This window comes from Danio rerio, chromosome 11 (assembly GCF_052040795.2).
Source record: "Danio rerio strain M-AB ecotype USA chromosome 11, GRCz13ab, whole genome shotgun sequence".
NCBI lineage: Eukaryota > Metazoa > Chordata > Actinopteri > Cypriniformes > Danionidae > Danio > Danio rerio.
In genome coordinates, this window is record NC_141031.1 from 28,027,386 (window position 1) to 28,046,138 (window position 18,753).

At 35.4% G+C, this 18,753-nt stretch overlaps 1 protein-coding gene across 24 annotated transcripts; it reads left to right on the top strand.

Moving 5' to 3' along the window:
• Nucleotides 1-2,312: 2,312 nt before the first annotated feature.
• mbd1b (methyl-CpG binding domain protein 1b) lies at nt 2,313-18,440 on the top strand. Of its 24 annotated transcripts, none has more exons than XM_087271861.1 (19): nt 2,313-2,394; nt 2,655-2,747; nt 2,829-3,261; nt 3,316-3,628; nt 6,157-6,294; nt 6,391-6,520; nt 7,798-8,135; nt 8,225-8,307; nt 8,432-8,457; nt 8,552-8,722; nt 9,770-9,817; nt 12,420-12,452; nt 12,537-12,617; nt 12,830-12,994; nt 14,270-14,482; nt 14,568-14,642; nt 14,846-14,935; nt 16,125-16,235; nt 17,281-18,440. In XM_087271861.1, the coding sequence occupies exons 3-19, from the start codon at nt 2,862-2,864 to the stop codon at nt 17,746-17,748; spliced, it is 2,883 nt and encodes a 960-aa protein (XP_087127987.1). In that variant the 5' UTR covers nt 2,313-2,394; nt 2,655-2,747; nt 2,829-2,861; the 3' UTR covers nt 17,749-18,440.
• The last annotated feature ends 313 nt before the right edge of the window (nt 18,441-18,753 follow it).

The following is an 18,753-nucleotide window of genomic DNA, read 5'->3' on the forward strand; positions in this document are numbered from 1 at the left end:
AGGTTACTTATAAACTTCCGGTGACCGGTTATTGTGAGTTTTTTCCATTTTATACGGTTCCTTTTACAGCATTCATGTTGTAATGTAATTAAAATACATTCCGTTAAATAAACTTTGCCACTCGTTTAGTTGTTCAAGCGTAAAACGAGACAAAAGGCCTTTTACTCGCACTCGCCCGTCAGAATCGGCAGGATAGCACAGGCGCTCCATTGAATATACTGGGGGGTAAAATAAATGCTCATATTATAAAGACATGGCGGGGAAAAATGTAATTTAATGCAGTGCTTCTAGTACAATCTGAGACCAACTTCATATCGGATATCACTCAGCCAGTGGAGATCGCTAATTTTTAAAGAAAACAGACCTTAAAAACGTGCAGGTTTTTCCTTTGGCATACAGTTCGCCGGAAGCGCCTAACCCAGGTTACTGGCAAATTAAAAGTCCTTTTAGCATGCTTCAGCATATACCCTAAAATCCCAGAATGTCTTTCGAAAAAGAGTACGGGTTTAACACCGGCATCCTGGCCAAATTTACCCACTGGCCTTTGTCCATCATGGCCTACTAACCCTAACCCAAATCATAATTGGTTTCATTACTCTTTCTTCTCTCTCTGTGGTGTGCGGTCTGGTGAAAAATGGCTGCTGTCACTTCATCCAGGTGGATGCTACACTGGTGGTAGATGAGGAGATTGCTACCCAATAAATACCAAACTAGCTAAATTCAATAACAATATTTCCCCTAAATGCTCATTTTGTACTCAATATGATGAAACTCTAAACCATTTATTTTGGGAGTGTACTTACTGTAAAGTGTTTTGGGTTGACTTTTCCAATTTCATTAAAAAATTCTTATTTCCAAACTTCTGTATTTCCCCCAAAATTGTATTCTTTGGTTACTCTCTGAGTGTAGATCCTTCTCATTTTAAGTTTATTATTAATTTATTGGTTTTTTTTTAAACAAAATTTTACATCCATAAATGTTAATTTTCAAAGAAACACCCTTAATTTTTTATTTTTAGAAAGGACTTTGAAATTTATGTGAACTCTTTAAAGGACTCTAACAATTACACTGCATGTAAAACGCTTTCTTAGTGTAAATCATTTAAACTTGTTTTATTTGCTGGAATTCTATTTATGTAACCCTCTTTGTCTCTTTGCTCATATTATATCTTTGTAATGTTCTTTCTTGCATTAAAAAAAGAAGAAAAAGTAGATGAGAAGATTCCCCCTTTGTGTAAAGCACTTTGAGTGCCATGAAATGCGCTATAGAAATGTAAGGAATTATTATTGTTATTATAAAGCACTGTTCATTATGATATAGCCATTCAATTGTCATATATTTTAAAATATTTAAATGTGTGTTCTGAAGGTTGGAACAACAGGGGTGTTAATAATTAATGACAGAAAGAATTTTCAGTTTGAGTGAACAATCCTTTATAAAAACTCTTTCTGAGGGGGCAATGCCCCCCTTTGCCCCCCGTAGTGCCGGGCCTGCTTGGAGATCATCCTCCATGTTTAGTTATGTCTGTATTTATTTATAATGCACTGGAGTGCCATAAAGGTGTCAGAAAGTTTCACTTGGTGCCATAAAATGAATCTGCTGCAGCTGATCAATTTCATTGTAAATAAAATTTTGTTGACTTCTGGAAAACAGCAGACTAAACTTGTCCTGACCCACTTTGGGAACAACTAATCTAAATAAACAGATGATTATCGTTCGTATGTGTGTGTGTATACCAATAACTGTAAAAGTTGGAAACAAATATATGTATCGATATATTTATATTTGTTTTATATTTGTTATATATATATATATATATATATATATATATATATATATATATATATATTTACATATAATATATAAAACATAATATATAATATTTAATATTTAAAACATTTTAAAGAGTTCATGGATTATACAAAACAGGAAAAGAATAACTGAATAATATTAGAAATAGGTGGCTTAACCTAGTGATATGAATGATAAAAAGAACATTACATGTTATAAAGGATAATTATAAATAATAGAGATTAATAATACATTAATATAGAAAATATAAATACATTAGACATTTTCTTAACGTTACACCAATTTCCTTTGATTTGTTAGAAATGTCCTCGGTAAAAGCCAAAAACAACAACTCAATAACAGTATACAAAAAATATAATAAATATGCATAATCTTCATATGGGATGAAACAGAAAAGAAGACCATTTAATCAGATCATTTAATAAGAAGACACAAAATGAATCAGCTTTGTGTGCCACGAGACGTGAGCTTTAATTATTCGGAACGAGTCACGGGTTTCCGGGTTACAGCAGCACTTCCGGCTTCTCTTCAGTGTCAGTTATTTAAAATTTACCAATGTGTGGCTCGTTAAGGTGTTAACAGGTAGGTTTTTAAAAATGTCGCCGTCGTATTAATGACTTTTCATGTAACCGAATCACAAAACTCCGCAAATAGTGCAAGAAAACCTCACTATACAGTGTCTTTTGCAATAATTTCACGCTTGCTAGCACATTAGCCACCATGCTAACTATTTGCGCTGATACTTGCTCGGCTGTGTCTCAAAACCTAGCGTGTTGGCTACCTAGAACGCACCAAGAGTCGGGGTTTAGTAAACAAAACATTTGTTTTTTTCTTCCGTAAAGCAACAATAGGCCTTTGAATGCAGATGCGGGTGCCTGTATCGAATGTATAACACACAGCAAAAAGAGTATGCAGATAACTTGACGTTAAAAGATGTAAGAGCTTCACTTTGACTCCTCTGACTTTTATTATGCTGCTGAAAACATTGTGTTTTAATGTATGTTTTTCTATTGTAGTTCAAATAGGAAAAATAAGGTGGCTATACAACCATGGACACAGAGGAAGTAGCAGCTGAAGCACCTGCAGAAACAGCAACCGAGGAAAAAGATGCAACTTCAGAGGAAAACAAAGAGTCCACGACAAGCACAGACATCCAGGATCATGTCACGGACAAAAACCAAGAGGAAGATGCAGCTGCAAAGGAAGACGAAGAAGCTGTTATTGACAAGGAAGCTGAAGAAGCTGTAATTCAGAAAAAAGATGAAGAAGCAGTAGTTCAGAAGGAAGGTGAAGAAGCTATAATTCAGAAGGAAGGTGAAGAAACTATAGCCGAGAAAGAAGGTGAAGAAACTGTAACCGAGAAAGAAGGTGAAGATGCTGTAACAGAGAAAGAAGGTGAAGAAGCTGAAACCGAAAAAGAAGGTGAAGATGCTGTAACCGAAAAAGATGGTGAAGATGCTGTAACCGAAAAAGAAGGTAAAGATGCTGTAACCGAGAAAGAAGGTGAAGATGCTGTAACCGAAAAAGAAGGTAAAGATGCTGTAACCGAGAAAGAAGGTGAAGATGCTGTAACCGAGAAAGAAGGTGAAGAAGCTGAAACTGAGAATAAAGGTGAAGAAGCAGTACTCGAGAAGCAAGATGAATCTTCTAAAGATGTTGACAATCCTTCTTGTGACTGGTTGGAGCCACTTGAAGAAGATTGTGAAGATGTTGATTCTCAGAGCGTCGATGGAGAAGTTGAGAGCGTTGCGGGGAGCGAGTTTAGTGGGAGTGTAGTTCTGAAAAGCACTGGAGACAGAGGTGGAAGAGGTGCTGGGTATGTACTGACATCATGTCAAACATAATAAAATAAAAATCATTTAAATTTTAGCACAGAGTTTCTGCAGGATTTTGAAGTCTAAAATTATAAATAAAAAAATTATTCACTGAACTGCCATATGTTCTAGCTAGTGATAAATCATTTCCTGGGTTTTCGCAGGGTCTTAAAATGTCTAATCACGACACTACATTTTAGACCTTGAAAAGTCTAAAATCTACTGAAATATTGTGTTGTAGGACTGTAAATCATTTTTCAACAGGTCTTAATTTCACTTTGTTCATGTATGGCTATCTGGTCAACACCTATACAATCACCAACAATCCATCTCAATAAAACTTTCAACTTCTTATTTAAGAAAATAATACAATTTAACGTTTATTTACCGTAATGGTGTATTTTTCTTAAAATAACATTTGTTTAAAAGTTCTCCATGTATTTACTGCTAAGGATACTGACCTATGTTTGCAGTTATTAAATTATTATTATTGTATTATTAAATGTATTAATTTATAATCATTTTTATAGTGCAAGTAAACATCTTTTCCACTTCCTTAGCATTTAGCTCTGTATAAGTCTAAAATTTCATTCATAGTGGTCTAAAAAGTGTCTTAAAGTCTTAAATGTAACCTGGTGAAACCTGCAGAAACTCTGATTTCAAACTGGTGCTTATTTTCTAGAGGTGCGAACCTGCACTAGTCTCACAGTTCGGTTCGGTTACGATTATCATGCCATCAATTCGGTTCAATTCGATATTTCGGTGCATCACGGTGCATTGACGGTGCTTTCCATACACAGTTTTATATTTTCTTCACAGCAGCATTTCTTGTATTAAAATGTATGAATATATTTATATACTATTTGTATTACAATTTTGTCATTTAATACAAACAGTCAGATATATAAACTGTAACTTTAAACAAAATGAGCATTTAGCAAATAATATAAACAAATATAAATATCCAGCTCAATTTCTGATCCTTCTCTAGTTCTCTTACACCCCTTTGATTGGTCACACCCTCAAAAAAAAAAAAAAAAAAAAACGGTTGCGATTGGCTTTTGTGCGCTGCACTCTTCACAGATGAGTGATGCTGATAAGCGGCAGGCGGCAGCGGCGATCTCACAGCTGATGTTAGACACGGTGGAGAAAACTCAGCAGACACGCGCTCGTTTCTGGATGCAAAAGTAACGCTGTAAAACAGCCGAGAAGAGAAGAAAAACCACGCCAGCAGGTCAAATGGGCCACTGTGTGTGTGAGAGAAAGAGAGAGAGAGAGAGAGAGAGACAGAGAGAGAGACAGACAGACACAGAGACAGACAGACAGAGACAGACAGACGGAGAGAGAGACAGACGGAGAGAGAGAGAGAGAGAAATGGAGTAGGCTACTTTAATTCTCTCGATCTCAGTGACATAGGGGCTATTGTTGTATATGTCAGTGAAAGACTGATCCAGCAAACACACACAGTAAAGTTGTGGAAAGTTTATGAGTTTTAAGTAGTTAAAGCGCTGTAAATACTTGCGATCGCCTCCCTCGCGACAGAGCGCATATGAGGTAAATGACGTCAGTAATAACCGGTTATGATTATTACTGATCCGATACCGAATTGTCCGCGTCTGCATCGCAGTGCACCGAAAAAACGATTATTTTTGACACCCCTATTATTTTCCCATGTCTGTACAATAATAATAGAGAATTTAATCTAGCATTAATTTAGGGTCCAAATCTTAAATTTCAAATCTTAAATTTAGGCATGTTCCAATACCCCTTTTCCCTTTTTGATTCCGATACCTGAGCTTAGGGTATTGGTGATACAGAGTTGTGTATATTTCTAGCCCTGTATAAGTTGACAGAATTAACTTACAATGTGCTTCAGACTTATCCATTAATGTAACATGAACAAATACATACAGTGGGTGAATGTTGACAGTAGAAATAAGTATTTTTATTATCAGGCGTTAAACAGTATTATTATTTACTTTACTGAAACAGGTTCAGCCACAAATCAAACACCATAAACTGAAAAAAAAAAGAAATCTATTCTAGTTTTACACTATAACTGTTTAAAAATCAGAGATAAAAAGTATTATAAAAACATGAGTATTAATTATATATAGAAAATAACCTCTTTGAAACAAAAAAATCAGAAACATTTCTATTTTAAATATACTAGTGTGTTAATCTCTTCTTCGCTGCTCTGAAAGTGGTTGTTGTGGCAACAAAGCACAAAACCATGTGTTTTACTTAAAAAATTGATTTAAGTGCCAGAAATTTGTATGATCAAAATACAACCACAGGCATGTCAAAAGTGACCCTGAGAATCACTACTTTAGATTTGCTTTTTAGATTTTATTTTACTTTTTATTTGTGTTTTTTTTATTCTATGGTATATTTTATCTTGCTAGTTCAAAAAAAGTGAGGGCAACATGGTTGAGAATGTAACATTTTATACATTTTCATTGATAATTTATTTAAATTCAACTAGAGGAAACTCTTACTGCGTGACTACAAATGTTTGTTTTTCTTTTAGGAGAGCTAGAAGGAAAACACAGTTCGAGGCTGATGAAGGCTGGGAAGATTGGCCGGCATTGGGTAAAGGATGGAAACGCAAGGAGGTTTTTCGCCGATCGGGCACCAGTGAAGGACGCAGTGATACATATTATATAAGGTATGTTTACATTGGCTAAAATGAATTTTGACATTCATTTTGCATAATGGGCCTTTTATTTAGCATCAAAAAAAATTATTTTACTTTTGTTTTCAGTCCAAGAGGTCGTAAAGTAAGAAGCAGAGTTGAGCTTACAAAACACATTGGCCATTCTGTGGACCTGACAAATTTTGATTTTAAATCAGGCCAGTTTCTTGGAGAAGGGGCTCGAAGAAAACCTAGAGTGGTATGTACAGCATGCACACTATTTATTTATTTATTTATTTATTTATTTATTTATTTATTTATCTGGCTAGTCATGTATATGCAATACTAAGGCCCTATCTAATTTATTTTTACATATTCAGCTTGTCTTTTAGAATTATTTTTGTTTAAAGATTAAGTTAAATTTGTTTTACACACACACACACACACACACACACACACACACACACTTGTTTGTACAGTGTGTGTGTGTGTGCGTGAGTGAATGAATGTATGTATGTACTAGGGCTGCACATTAAATTGTTTCAGCGTCACATCGCAGACATCTGCAATGTGGAGTTGGGATTATCATAGTTGATCAGCAATGAAGAATGCACAGTGAGTGTTATTTTATATTACGTTTGATTATTCAATAATAGGGCCAGGATAAAATGTCGATGCTGGTTTATTGTGATAATTCCACCCGCGCAGTGCATTATTGCTGTAGCCGAGTATCAATATTTATTTAAAGGTACAAAATATCTGAACTAATTCATCAGCCTTGCACTACTACCATTTAGCACGTGGTTCTTGTAGTGTCAGATCGAACACACAACAATGTAGCAATTCTGAGAAATATATGTGCTGTTAATAAAATACATCAACAAATATCATGATATATTTTGATTTGTTTTCATTTAATATATCACTAATATTGTGATCTGTCATAATCGGGGGCAAAATATAATGATAATACTGTAACGTATTACTGTACCTGAATATCTGGCTACTTAATTTCACTTTTATCTTTGCTCAATCTTATTTATTTACACTTGCATTTTTTGTTCACTCCTCTACATGAGTATTCCAATCAAAGTTAATTTAATTAAAAAAAAGAGCTATTAGACCCATCTTTGAAATTGTAATAATATTGCAAAACCACTTAAAATATCGCAATGTCAGATTTTTCCAGTATCGTGCAGCCCTAGTATGTACTGTGTGTGTATTATATACTACACATATCAAGAAAATGCACTACTTTATAAAAATGCTTTGTTTTTACAATAAATTTTAAGATTTTCATGACACCAGAAGTATATCCTTAAACACAGTATAAAAGTTTTTATCCCATAAAATTCATAAAGTTAAACCCAGCGTATATCTAACAGCAGTCACAGTGCATTTTAAATGATACAAATCTGCTCTTTGGGATTTTTCCCCTAAAAACATAAAAACTAATGATGCAAGCTTCATCAAATGAGACCAATTCAAGTTCTGCTGCTCAGTTTCCCACTGATATCTGCTATCTGCCTTTCACAGAGAAGGAAAATGGAATCTCCTCTAGCACAACCTGAAACCTCCCTTACACTCAGTGTTCGAAGCGATTCGGCAGATGTCCAGCGACCAGCGTCTTCAGCAGGTTTCGCTACTGCTCAAAAAAAGAGCTTGCATTCAACTCAGAATCCTCCATATGCCACCACTGCATCGAACCTCAGTACCTTTGTGAGTCCTGGGACAAATAAGTCTTCATTAAGTGCCACTACTCAGCCTGTTGTTGATCTGACAGAAGATGCTGCAAATCCAACTCCTCCTGTAGTGTCTGTAGCCTCAGAGAAACCTGTCAATGGTGCCAGTGGAGGTCCTAGACGTTTGTTTGGGTAAGCAGTGCCTTTTTAGATTTGAACATTAAAGTAAAAATGTTAGGAACAGTGATGGGAAAGTCTGTCTTCACTTTTTTGTACTTTAGAGTCTGCATTAGATGTAATAAAACCTATTCTTATGAAGAAGGACAAACTTTGTGCAAGGACTGCAGGATAGAGAATAGAGCATGTAAGTCAAATGCTATTCATTTAGTTTTGTGAGTGCTGGTTAATAATAAGCTTTATCATAATTTGTGTCATTTTAAATGCATAGTTATTATATTCCTCTTTGTTTTCTTTGTTTTTTGCTTTAGTGGCAAGCAGAAAACCATACAAAAAGGTGACAGTCTTTTTACTTTATGGAATGTTTTGTGTAACCTATTAAGAAATGTATATTTATTTATTGTATTTATTTATGGATTTATTGTTCTTAGTGGGTTCCATGTGGTCGATGCTGGGCTTGTCAAACAACAGTGGACTGTGGGAAATGCGTTAGCTGCAGAAATGGCCGGCTGCGCCATCGACTTAATATCCACTCTCGTAAAGTTGTTAAATGTCGCAAACGGAAATGTTTACACCCTGTTCGTAGGGAGAGGGGTTTTAAGGTACAGTGCTATATATTAGCTTTTTAAAAAGTTTTTATCAGTATGATGTTTTTATTAATCTTTTCAGCTTAAAAGGGGATATATTTTCCACTGACAATCATTTAGCTTTCAACAAAACACAATGAAAAAACTTCAATAACGTAAATAATAATAACAGTAGAGATAAAACAATAATGTAAACTATAATAATAACAAAATTGACAAATCAGGAAGGGTCAAATATACACCCAATAGTCAAACTCTTTATTGAATAAAATTAAGTTTTTGTTCTTAATCTAAGGAGGAGACTGTGAGAGAAAGCTTGCTGGTTATTAAATCAGAAAATGCCTACCTTGCAGATTTAAACTTGATGGCAATTAATTTATGCTTCTACGAAACCTGGACCTTACAAATTTGGTCCAGATATTTCTGAATACATTCATTTGAAGGCGAAGGGAAAATGCAATATTTTCTATAGCGTAAAGATCGCATACTATTTCCAACCACTCTTGAATTGTTGGGGTTTCAGGAAGTAACCAGTGCCTTGTGTTTGCTTTTTTGGCCGCAATTATAAATATGCCAAGTAGAATTTTATAAAGGCCTTCTTGTCTGGATGTCAATTCCTAAAAAAAAAAAGCTGATCAATATGATTCTGAAAGGGTCGGTATGATTTTTATTATCTTCAAAATGTATACTTTGTATACTCATTGTTTTAAAGCTTTATATTCACTAATACTGTAAAATAAAATATAATGCAATACTTTATCATTTTAAAAAAATTCAAATTTTGTTTTATTAACATCTATTATTCCCGTTATGACAACTGAATATTCAGCATCAACACTTTAAATGCTCTTTCAGAAATCATTCTAATGTGCTGATTTTGTGTGTAAGAAATATTTAAATTTTAATGTTAAGATCATTTGTGGTATTTTTCATGCTTTTTTAGCATTGTTATGAAAGAAGACTCAAAAAGAGCTTTGTAAAACTTTCTTTCACTTTGAATCAATGCAATGCATCTTTCTTAAAAGCACATATATGTTTAACCCATTTTTGTCTAATCCACAGGATTCAGAGGGGCAGTTTTCAAACATGGAATCTTCAATGAGCACAGAAGTAAGAGAAATAAAGCTTCTTCTTTTTTCTTCACCTTTTACAATTTTTTCCTTTCACAAAGCACACTCCTACTACATTATACTTGTAAAGAAGTCACTGGTATTATTTTTTTTGAGGGTCACACTTGTGTTTTGTGGTAAAAATTGCCTGGAGACCTTAATCAGATGTTAATTTTATATTTAACAAGTGAATGTACAATACATTTTTTCAATAATGTGTATTTTTTTCTGTAGTATTTTATGGGGTCCCATGTGCTAGAAAATAACATTCAAGTTAAAAAACAATTAATTTCTACATTCGTTCTTTCATTAACTGCCTCTTATCTGGGGTCAGGTCACGGGGGCAGCAATGTTAGGTCATGTGAGAAAATTACGACACGTCACGTTTTGGTGATTCCACAGTTTTCCATATCATGGCATAATAAAATAGGTCTTCAGAAAAACAACCTCACATGACAAATCACTCCATGTCATCATTTATATAACCAAAATAAGTCAAGATGGAAAACCATGAGTGACAAATTGTGTGTTCAGTTGTTTGTAGATTCGCATTTGGCAGCAATTTCTTGGCTCTTATTCTATATATGACTTGATCAGTTGCTCATGTTGCTCTTGAGGAATTTTGGTCCACTCACATCATTGCTCTATTTTTAAAGTTTGCAGGCTTTTTTTCTATGCACATTTCTTATTTCAGCATTTCAGTCAGGATGAGCTCTGGATTATTGCAACACCTTGAATCTTTTTGTTTCAGCTGTTCTGTTAGAGGTTTGCTGGTGTGTTTGGTATTGTTGTCCTGTTGCATGACCAAATTTTAGCCAAACTTTAGCTGTCAGATGGACGGCCTTGTTGTGTATTTGGTGGTGTGTTATAAACCTTAATCATCACTTTATCCATCTCCAATTGTTAGACACCATAGCTTAAGATCATTGCTGTTGTCTTTCCTCCTAGCCATTGTGATAACACATTTGCCTGATGTTTAGCGAATCCAAAGGCATTTGTTTAGGAATGCTAGACCGCTTCTTCTCCTTTTAATTGCTGTGTTAACAGTTAGGGTGTTATAAGTTTGCCATTAAGCAACCAAAAACAAAAGTGTGCACACTTCTAAGATATTCTTAAATGCAGGTGCCTGATCAAACCACAGCGTTTGTTATAAAAAAAATCCTTTTTTTAAGAGCTAAAATAACAGTGTGCCGATTTTTCTTTTTCATTTTCTACTGTGTTATAAGTTTGTTACCCATGGTTTTTAATTTTGCCCTAATTTATATTATTAAAAAACAAAATATGTCATGTGATGTTTTTTTTTTCCACCTTCCCAAGACATTTCTGTTCAGTTAATACTTCTGTGCTAACAGTATGATTAATCCAAAAACAACAATGTAGACATTTAATCTGAAGTGGTCCCAAATATCAACAAGTGTGTTTTCTATTAAACTTGAGGAGATATTTTGAATAATGTTGCTAACCAGACAGTTAAGAGTCAGCAGTGACTTCATTAATTAAAAGGCAGCATTTCTGCCTTACTTAAGCACAACCATATCTAAGCAACATATTAAGACAGTCTGGATTGTTTGCTTTGAAGGTGACAAACATTGTAAAAAGGAAAGAGTCATGCTGCACAACAACAACAACAAGCACAGCTAGTGTTTTTCAGCCAATGATGAGCTTCTGGTGAAAGTTAAATGTGACTATTTTCAATTTCATAAAGTTCCTTTTAAAGCATCAATGTTGTGATATCATTACAATACATTTAGTTAAATAGACTTTAGCATTAATGTAGTTGTTCAAGCATAAAACGAGATGAAAGATCGTTGTAACCACTAGCACCGTCAGCATCAGCAGGCGAGCACAGAAATTCCATCAAAACTACTAGGGTAAAATAAACTGTCACATTTTGAAGACATGTCGGGGGTGTTTAATCCAGTGCTTCTTTTCTGGTCTAAGACACACTTCATATTCAACATCTGTCAGGCAGTGAAGATCATTGATTTTTAAAGAAAACAGACCTTAAACGTGGCAATTTTATAATGGGAAGACAGTTCACCAGAAGCGCTGAGGCTGGGCTGGCAGAAATTAAAAGTCTGTGTATATATACCCCTATGCTGATATTTTGCCATTTTGGCTGGATTATTGAATTGATTTCACCAATTCTCTCAAAACTCAAAACAAAGCTCTTTCTCTTTTCTTTTATTATTATTACTTTTTTTTTTTTACTTAATGCACCATGCTGCCAACCTACACTTTCAGTACTGACCTATTTTATATGCTTAATTTGTATAAATGAATGCACATCATATATTGTTTGTGCACATGTTGTTTATTGCACAATATGTGGATTATAGTGTGGCTTATTTATGTTTTTTTTTTAAATCAGTTTGTAAACTTTTTTTTTATTTTTATTTTATATATATATATATATATATATATATATATATATATATATATATATATATATATATATATATATATATATATATATATTATAGAAAGTTAGTTTAAAGTATATTTTTTCTGTTTTGGAATTTCAAAAAACTTTTTTTTTTTGCCTTAAATGACTTGAGTACCACCAGAGGGGTTTATCATTCATTTGTCTCCATTTTTTTCAGCCCTCAGTCTCAGAAGATTATGACGAATCACAGGTAATGATCTCATAAATACAGTAATTGGAGCGTTTGATGTAAAACTACTCTATCTGAATCTGAATGTTGTTTTTTTGTGAGCAGAGCTCCTATTTGCAGTACAGTGACTCAGAGGATTTGTCTGTGTTCTTTGAGGGTAATGATGGTGACAATGGCCTGGATGAGGTAAAGTTCTAGCTGGACAGTTAAAGATATTGCATTATTACACTGCAGTCACATGATCCAAGAGCCTTGATCACAGTAGTAATGCTTGCTTCATAGTTGGCATAGAAAGTATTTTTATATTGTCATGCTAGAGGCTTGAGCAGCAAATTTTTAAATTGCACTCACTTAAAATGCTGTCTTCAAATAGTAAAGTTTGTTGATTTGATTTGCAGATGGGTGTACCAAAGGTGCGTCGCCGTTCATGTGGAAAGTGTAAAGGCTGTGTTCGTCGTACAGACTGTGGAACCTGTGACTTTTGCATGGACAAACCCAAGTTTGGAGGCAGAAATAAAAAAAGACAGAAATGCCGTCTACGACAATGCACGCGAGAGGCAATGGTGGGCTTTTTTTACACCATTACTTTTATTCATATGGAATAAATTGAATCCTTGTGAAACTTGGTTTAGGATTGTTTTATTTCGTTTCATTGACTAACTCTCAAGATTATCTAATATCTTTCATAAATGGTCTAAAAATAATAACTTGACAAGGTAGTGCTGAGTTTAGACTGCATGATTTTCAAAGTAGTTTTCACACTCACTTTCACACTATCTGGGGTTGTGTTTCGTCTCTGCCGTGTTTACACTGCAAGATAAGTCGGCAACAGTGGGTTTAACTTTGTCTTTATCCACAAACTATGTCTCACAACCAAACACAGGTGAGAAGTGACATGGAAGCTATGCAAATTCACATAATATATCTTTTGGTATTAACTACATAGTGAGAGAGAAGCCTTTAGTGGGTTAGAAAATATACTTATTTTGCTCACCTGGCTTTTAAAGGAATTTGTCCTGAACTTTTTCTTTTTCGACACGGTTGTGGTATTGCTCAAATGTCAAACAGACACGGGTGCTCTTGCCAAATTTTCACTAGTTTTTCCTCCATTTCTTGGGTTCAAATAGCCTGCAAATAATCACTTTTAACTTCGCCCCCAACCTCCTGTTGGCCTGCAGAGACCCATCCTAATGTATTCTGCTCTCTCATTGGCTGTAGGTAATCGCTGATGTTTTGTTCAATCAGTAAACATTTCACATGGCATGATTTTGAATCGCAGACAGCTTCAGATATTTAGCATGCCAAATATCTCATTGGTGTCTGCGAATTATCGGCAGTTCTCTTAGATTACGCCTTTAATAGTTCACACTGTGTGATTGGTACTTATGTAAACGAGCACCGATTTGCCTGTGATTTCAGGCATTTGTCTGCGATTTTCTCAAAACCTGACAATGAGTTAGTTGTGACTGAAATCATGCAGTCTGAACTCCGCATTAATCGACAAAATAGTTTTGATTGTGTCCACAAATATATGACGAGTTAATCTGACAAAAACTGAAAGTCATGTTTTTTTCTCTTTTTTTTTTGCGTATGAACTCTGCACAGTACAATGGCATTTTAAAATTTATACAAAATTTGATTTGATATCAGCTCTTTAAGGCAGTTCATTCCGCTGTGGCGACCCCGGATTAATAAAGGGACTAAGCTGAAAAAAAAAAAATGAATGAATGAGGATGAGCTCTTTAAATGAATATCTATGTGCAAATAGCTATCAATGATCCTCAACAGATATGATAGGATAAGTAATGACCATTTTGTCTCCATGTTTGTGTGAGCAGAAGCATTTGTTGCCAATGGATGAGGCAGAGCTGCTTGCTCAGGGCTGGTTGCCCCGCCGCAGGCCGCGGTACACATATGGACGAGGTACACCCGGGTCCAAGAAGATGTGGGGTTTTGAGATGTCAGATGATATGCCTGAACAGTACATGCAGAAAAATTCAGCTCACCTGATGAATCAAGACCGATTCCTGCACCCCAGTTACAATGGAAAGGTATTTCAGCAGACTCCTAAAACATCACCACTTAATCATCTTCACTTCCAATAACTTATTTCTGTTTTTATACTTACTGATGAAGGCCTACAGTTATACTGATGTGCCAAACAGTCATATGGTGAACAACATGCCACTCTATAATCCACACAAAGTTGAGGTATGTTCTCAACATAAACATGAAAAAAATCTATACGATAGCTGTAAACTATTAATCAAATCGTGATCATTTCAAAACTACTCTCAAAGCAACAGTCCATTAACAAAATAAAAAGCTAATTCCATTGTCAGAATGCATGTTCTTACTATTTGAACCGAAGCTACTGTATATAAATGTTGATTTGTCATTTTCTCTCTCTGGAGACGATGAGTCCTCATGTGCGAACTGGACAGGCGGAGATGATCAAAGAAAATGGGCTTCAGAGCATCAGTAACAGAAGCTTTGTGGCTAGGGTAAGCTCCTTATAATTTTCTGTGTTTAAATGAATAAAAACAAGAAAGAAAAAAAGATTAGTGAGTGGGAAATAAGCATAGCTCACCTGAGTGGTAAAAATATTAAAATAAGTTTGGTATTGTGCCTCCTTTCTTTTTTTCCCTTTTCTCTACATGATATTATCAGAAGGCAGACTCAAAGTGACCTCTGATGATAGTATTCATTTCTCTTTTATTTATTTTTTTTTTTTTTGCCAGCACGTTATCTTGAAAAACCAAGGCGACTGTAACGCATAACCTTTTAGATTATTGTAAATTAACTAAACATTCTGAAAATGAATAACTTTAAAATGCATTTAATGGTAAGAAATTTATGAAGGATCATGTGAAACTGAAAACGGGTAATAATTCAGAAAATTCAGCTTTGATGTTACTGCTAAACATTTTACTTTTATATATTTACATTTTATCCTGTATGTATTTATGTGTGTACAGTATGTGTGGTTGTATCTAATATATTTGTTTGTGTATTTATGTATATACAATCAATCCTGAAATTATTCATATTCCTGGCAAATTCTGAGTTAAATTTACTTTGGTTCAACCAGCAATAAAATATTATTGTAAAAATAATATTTGTTTACAAATAATATACTGGGCTGTCATGGTGGCACAGTGGGTAGCACAATTGCCTTACAGCAAGAAGATTGCTGGTTCGAGCCCCGTCTGGGTCAGTTGGCATTTCTGTGTGGATTTTGTATGTTCTCCACATGTTTCGTTTGGGTTATCTCCAGATGCTCCTGTTTCCCCCACAGTTCAAAGACATGTGGTATAGGTGAATTGGATAAGCTAAATTATCTGTAGTGTACGAGTGTGTGTGAATGTTTCCCAGTGATGGGTTGCAGCTGGAAGGGCATCCGCTGTGTAAAATATATGCTTGATAAGTTGGTGGTTCATTCCGCCATGGTGATCCCAAATTAATAAAGGGACTAAGCCCAAAAGAAAATGAATGAATAATATACTGTAAAAATATTCTCTAAATTCAGAATTTGACAGGGGTATGAATAATTTCAGGCTTAACTTTCTGTATGCGTCTAATGTATGTGTTTGTGTATGTATATGTGTACTGTAAATGTGTGTCTGTGCAGTAATAATTGTATTACAGTAAAGTATTTGCAATTGCTTATTAGTATTTCACATTTATTTACAGAGACCTGACGTTCCTCCTACCACTCAGTTTGACAGCACTGGAAATCCAGGCTCTAAAACTGAAAGAAACCGATCGCAGGATGAACAATCAGAGGGCGAGTCTTTCCCATCGGTAAGAAGACATTTCACCGATTCTGTCCCAATGATAAGGCTGTTTCATTAAAGTCCACCTGAACCAGACATGGCTGAGACTTATTTCAGTATGTTCATGAACTTACAGTTGAAACGGAATATTGAGTGAGGGGGGCTTTCTTTTGCACATCATAGCATACTAACAGTAAGAGGTGCGTGGTTTAAAATGATTGTAGCTAAAGTTGTGAAACTGACGTCAACAAAGAAGAACCCCCACTACAAACGCTGAACAAGATTGCCTAAACAAAATTAAAAAAAAATCAGTGGATTAACTTGATTGGATTATTAATCACATAAAGAAACAAAATGTAGCTAGTAAAATGAACATTGTAAATTTCCATACAAAGATGTGAATTAAATTTATGTGCAAAACTGGAATTTATAATAAAAGATTTGCGAATAAACCAGCATTTCTCTACAATGAGTCAAAACAGGCGGTTCATTCTGCTGCGGCGACCCCTGATTAATAAAGGGACTACGCCGAAAAGAAAATGAATGAGTCAAAGACAAGAAAATAGTTAATTTCTGATAAACTGACGGCAAATATCAAAAAGGAAAACAGAGTTTGCTGCAGTTGGAAAAGCTGCGTGAGTGTTTTTCTTGTATCATAAATGACTTGCGCCATTAGAAGACAATGTCGACATGCAATGAGCACGCAGTGGTTTTTGCAGACATTACACTCTCGCTCATGACAGTCCTGAACGTAATAATAATTCTAATTATAATAATACTTATGATGGACTTTTGGTTAAGGCATTTTAGATTGACTAAATATTTAATGTTTTACAATGTGCTCAGCCTGCTGGTTTATCCATGGACCCTTTTCACATTTCGGGGTTTCTCAGTAGCTGAGGTCGTCATAGCTGGATAATCTTAAAAGCACAGTGAATGGGAGGGCACAACAAAATGCAGTTGTTTTTATGTGCATTTTTTAAAAATCTGTGCGCATCTTGACTTTCCAAAATGAGCTAAAAAATAGGTGGATGGAAACATAGCTAGTGCCCACACTCTTCTTTCTATGACAGATCACTCAGATATTCAGCGTGGCAGGCAGCGACCACGCCGTCCAGGGCATGGACGTAAACCACGAACTGATGCCGCTCTTGAGATCTCTACGCAGTATAGTCCTCCCAGTTCTCTGGTTCTGCGTGGTGGTGGAAGGGCCGCGGTTACAGCTGCTGCAGTGCTCCAAACGCTCCACCATGGCGGATACCGTCATCTACATCGAGCCCGGCTTTCACTACCACATCAGCGTCCAGGACCAGCCGCTGCTGCCCACACACAAACTCTACGACTGCCACCCGTCTCGCCTCACCAGCGCGGCTGAGATCATCGCCCTCATCGAGGATCTGGAGAAGCACTCCGTCTGCCAAGGCTCAGAGCACAAACACAGCTCAGACCTGGTGATTCCCGAACGGGCGGCTACTTGTGACTTCCTTATTTCAGCAGAGGTAGAACGCTGTGAGAAATGCCAGACTTTACAAAGGGCGTAGAGAGAAAGAGAAAGCTGGAAATTGCTCTTATGTGATACATTTTTTTAATTTCTGACTTTGTATTCCAGCTCATTTGTGTGATTGAAATATTTTCTTACTCTAATATAAAATTATTGGAGTGTTTTGTTTGTCCTCAGATGAATTCATTGACTTGCGACTCAATTTTTGGTTGCTTTACTTGACAAACTTCCTATATTAATAAGCGACCACTAAGCCTAACATAATTTTTTTTAACCCTTGAGTATGTGATGCATCATGGTACTACACATTGCACATCATTGAGGTAGTTAACGGGCCTGTTTGACCATTGAGCAGTTTAACTGTACGTCATGCCTCGCACTAAACACTAAAGTGCTTCATATCCATTTTGGTTGAATTCCCTGCACCAATGATTCATGTTTAATGTTTATGTACTTCTCAGGGGGGATTTTTCAGAATGCATTAATCAGATGGAAGATCCATGTTTGTTTCATATTTGCTGTATGATGCGCGGTGGGGCTGAAACATGATTTTGTACATAATTCAAGCGGTGGCAGAGAATTAGGATCCAATATAGCCCGAATGTTTTTATAAACGTGTTGTTTTTTCCAAAATTTCAGTTTCCTCTGTTACAAAACACTTTAAATCGTTTGTATGTGATTTCATATGGATATTCTCAATTTTGTTTATTTAATAAATCATATTATCTGTTGCGCACGTGTATTACAAAAACCCAAATATTATCTGTTAACAGGGTAAAAGATTTAACTGCTGTACATACTAGATGTGTACTTCACTTGTTATTGTATTGTGGTTAATACATTTAATTTCAGTATTTTAATCAAATATTTTATTAGTCAAATCACAAATGATCTAAATAAAATGAATGGGGTGGCACGGTGGCTCAGTGGTTTGCACTGTCACCCTACAGCAAGAAGATTGCTGGTTCGAGTCCCTGCTGGGCCAGTTGGCATTTCTGTGTGGAGTTTGCATGGTCTCCCTGTGTTCGTGTGGGTTTCACCCAGG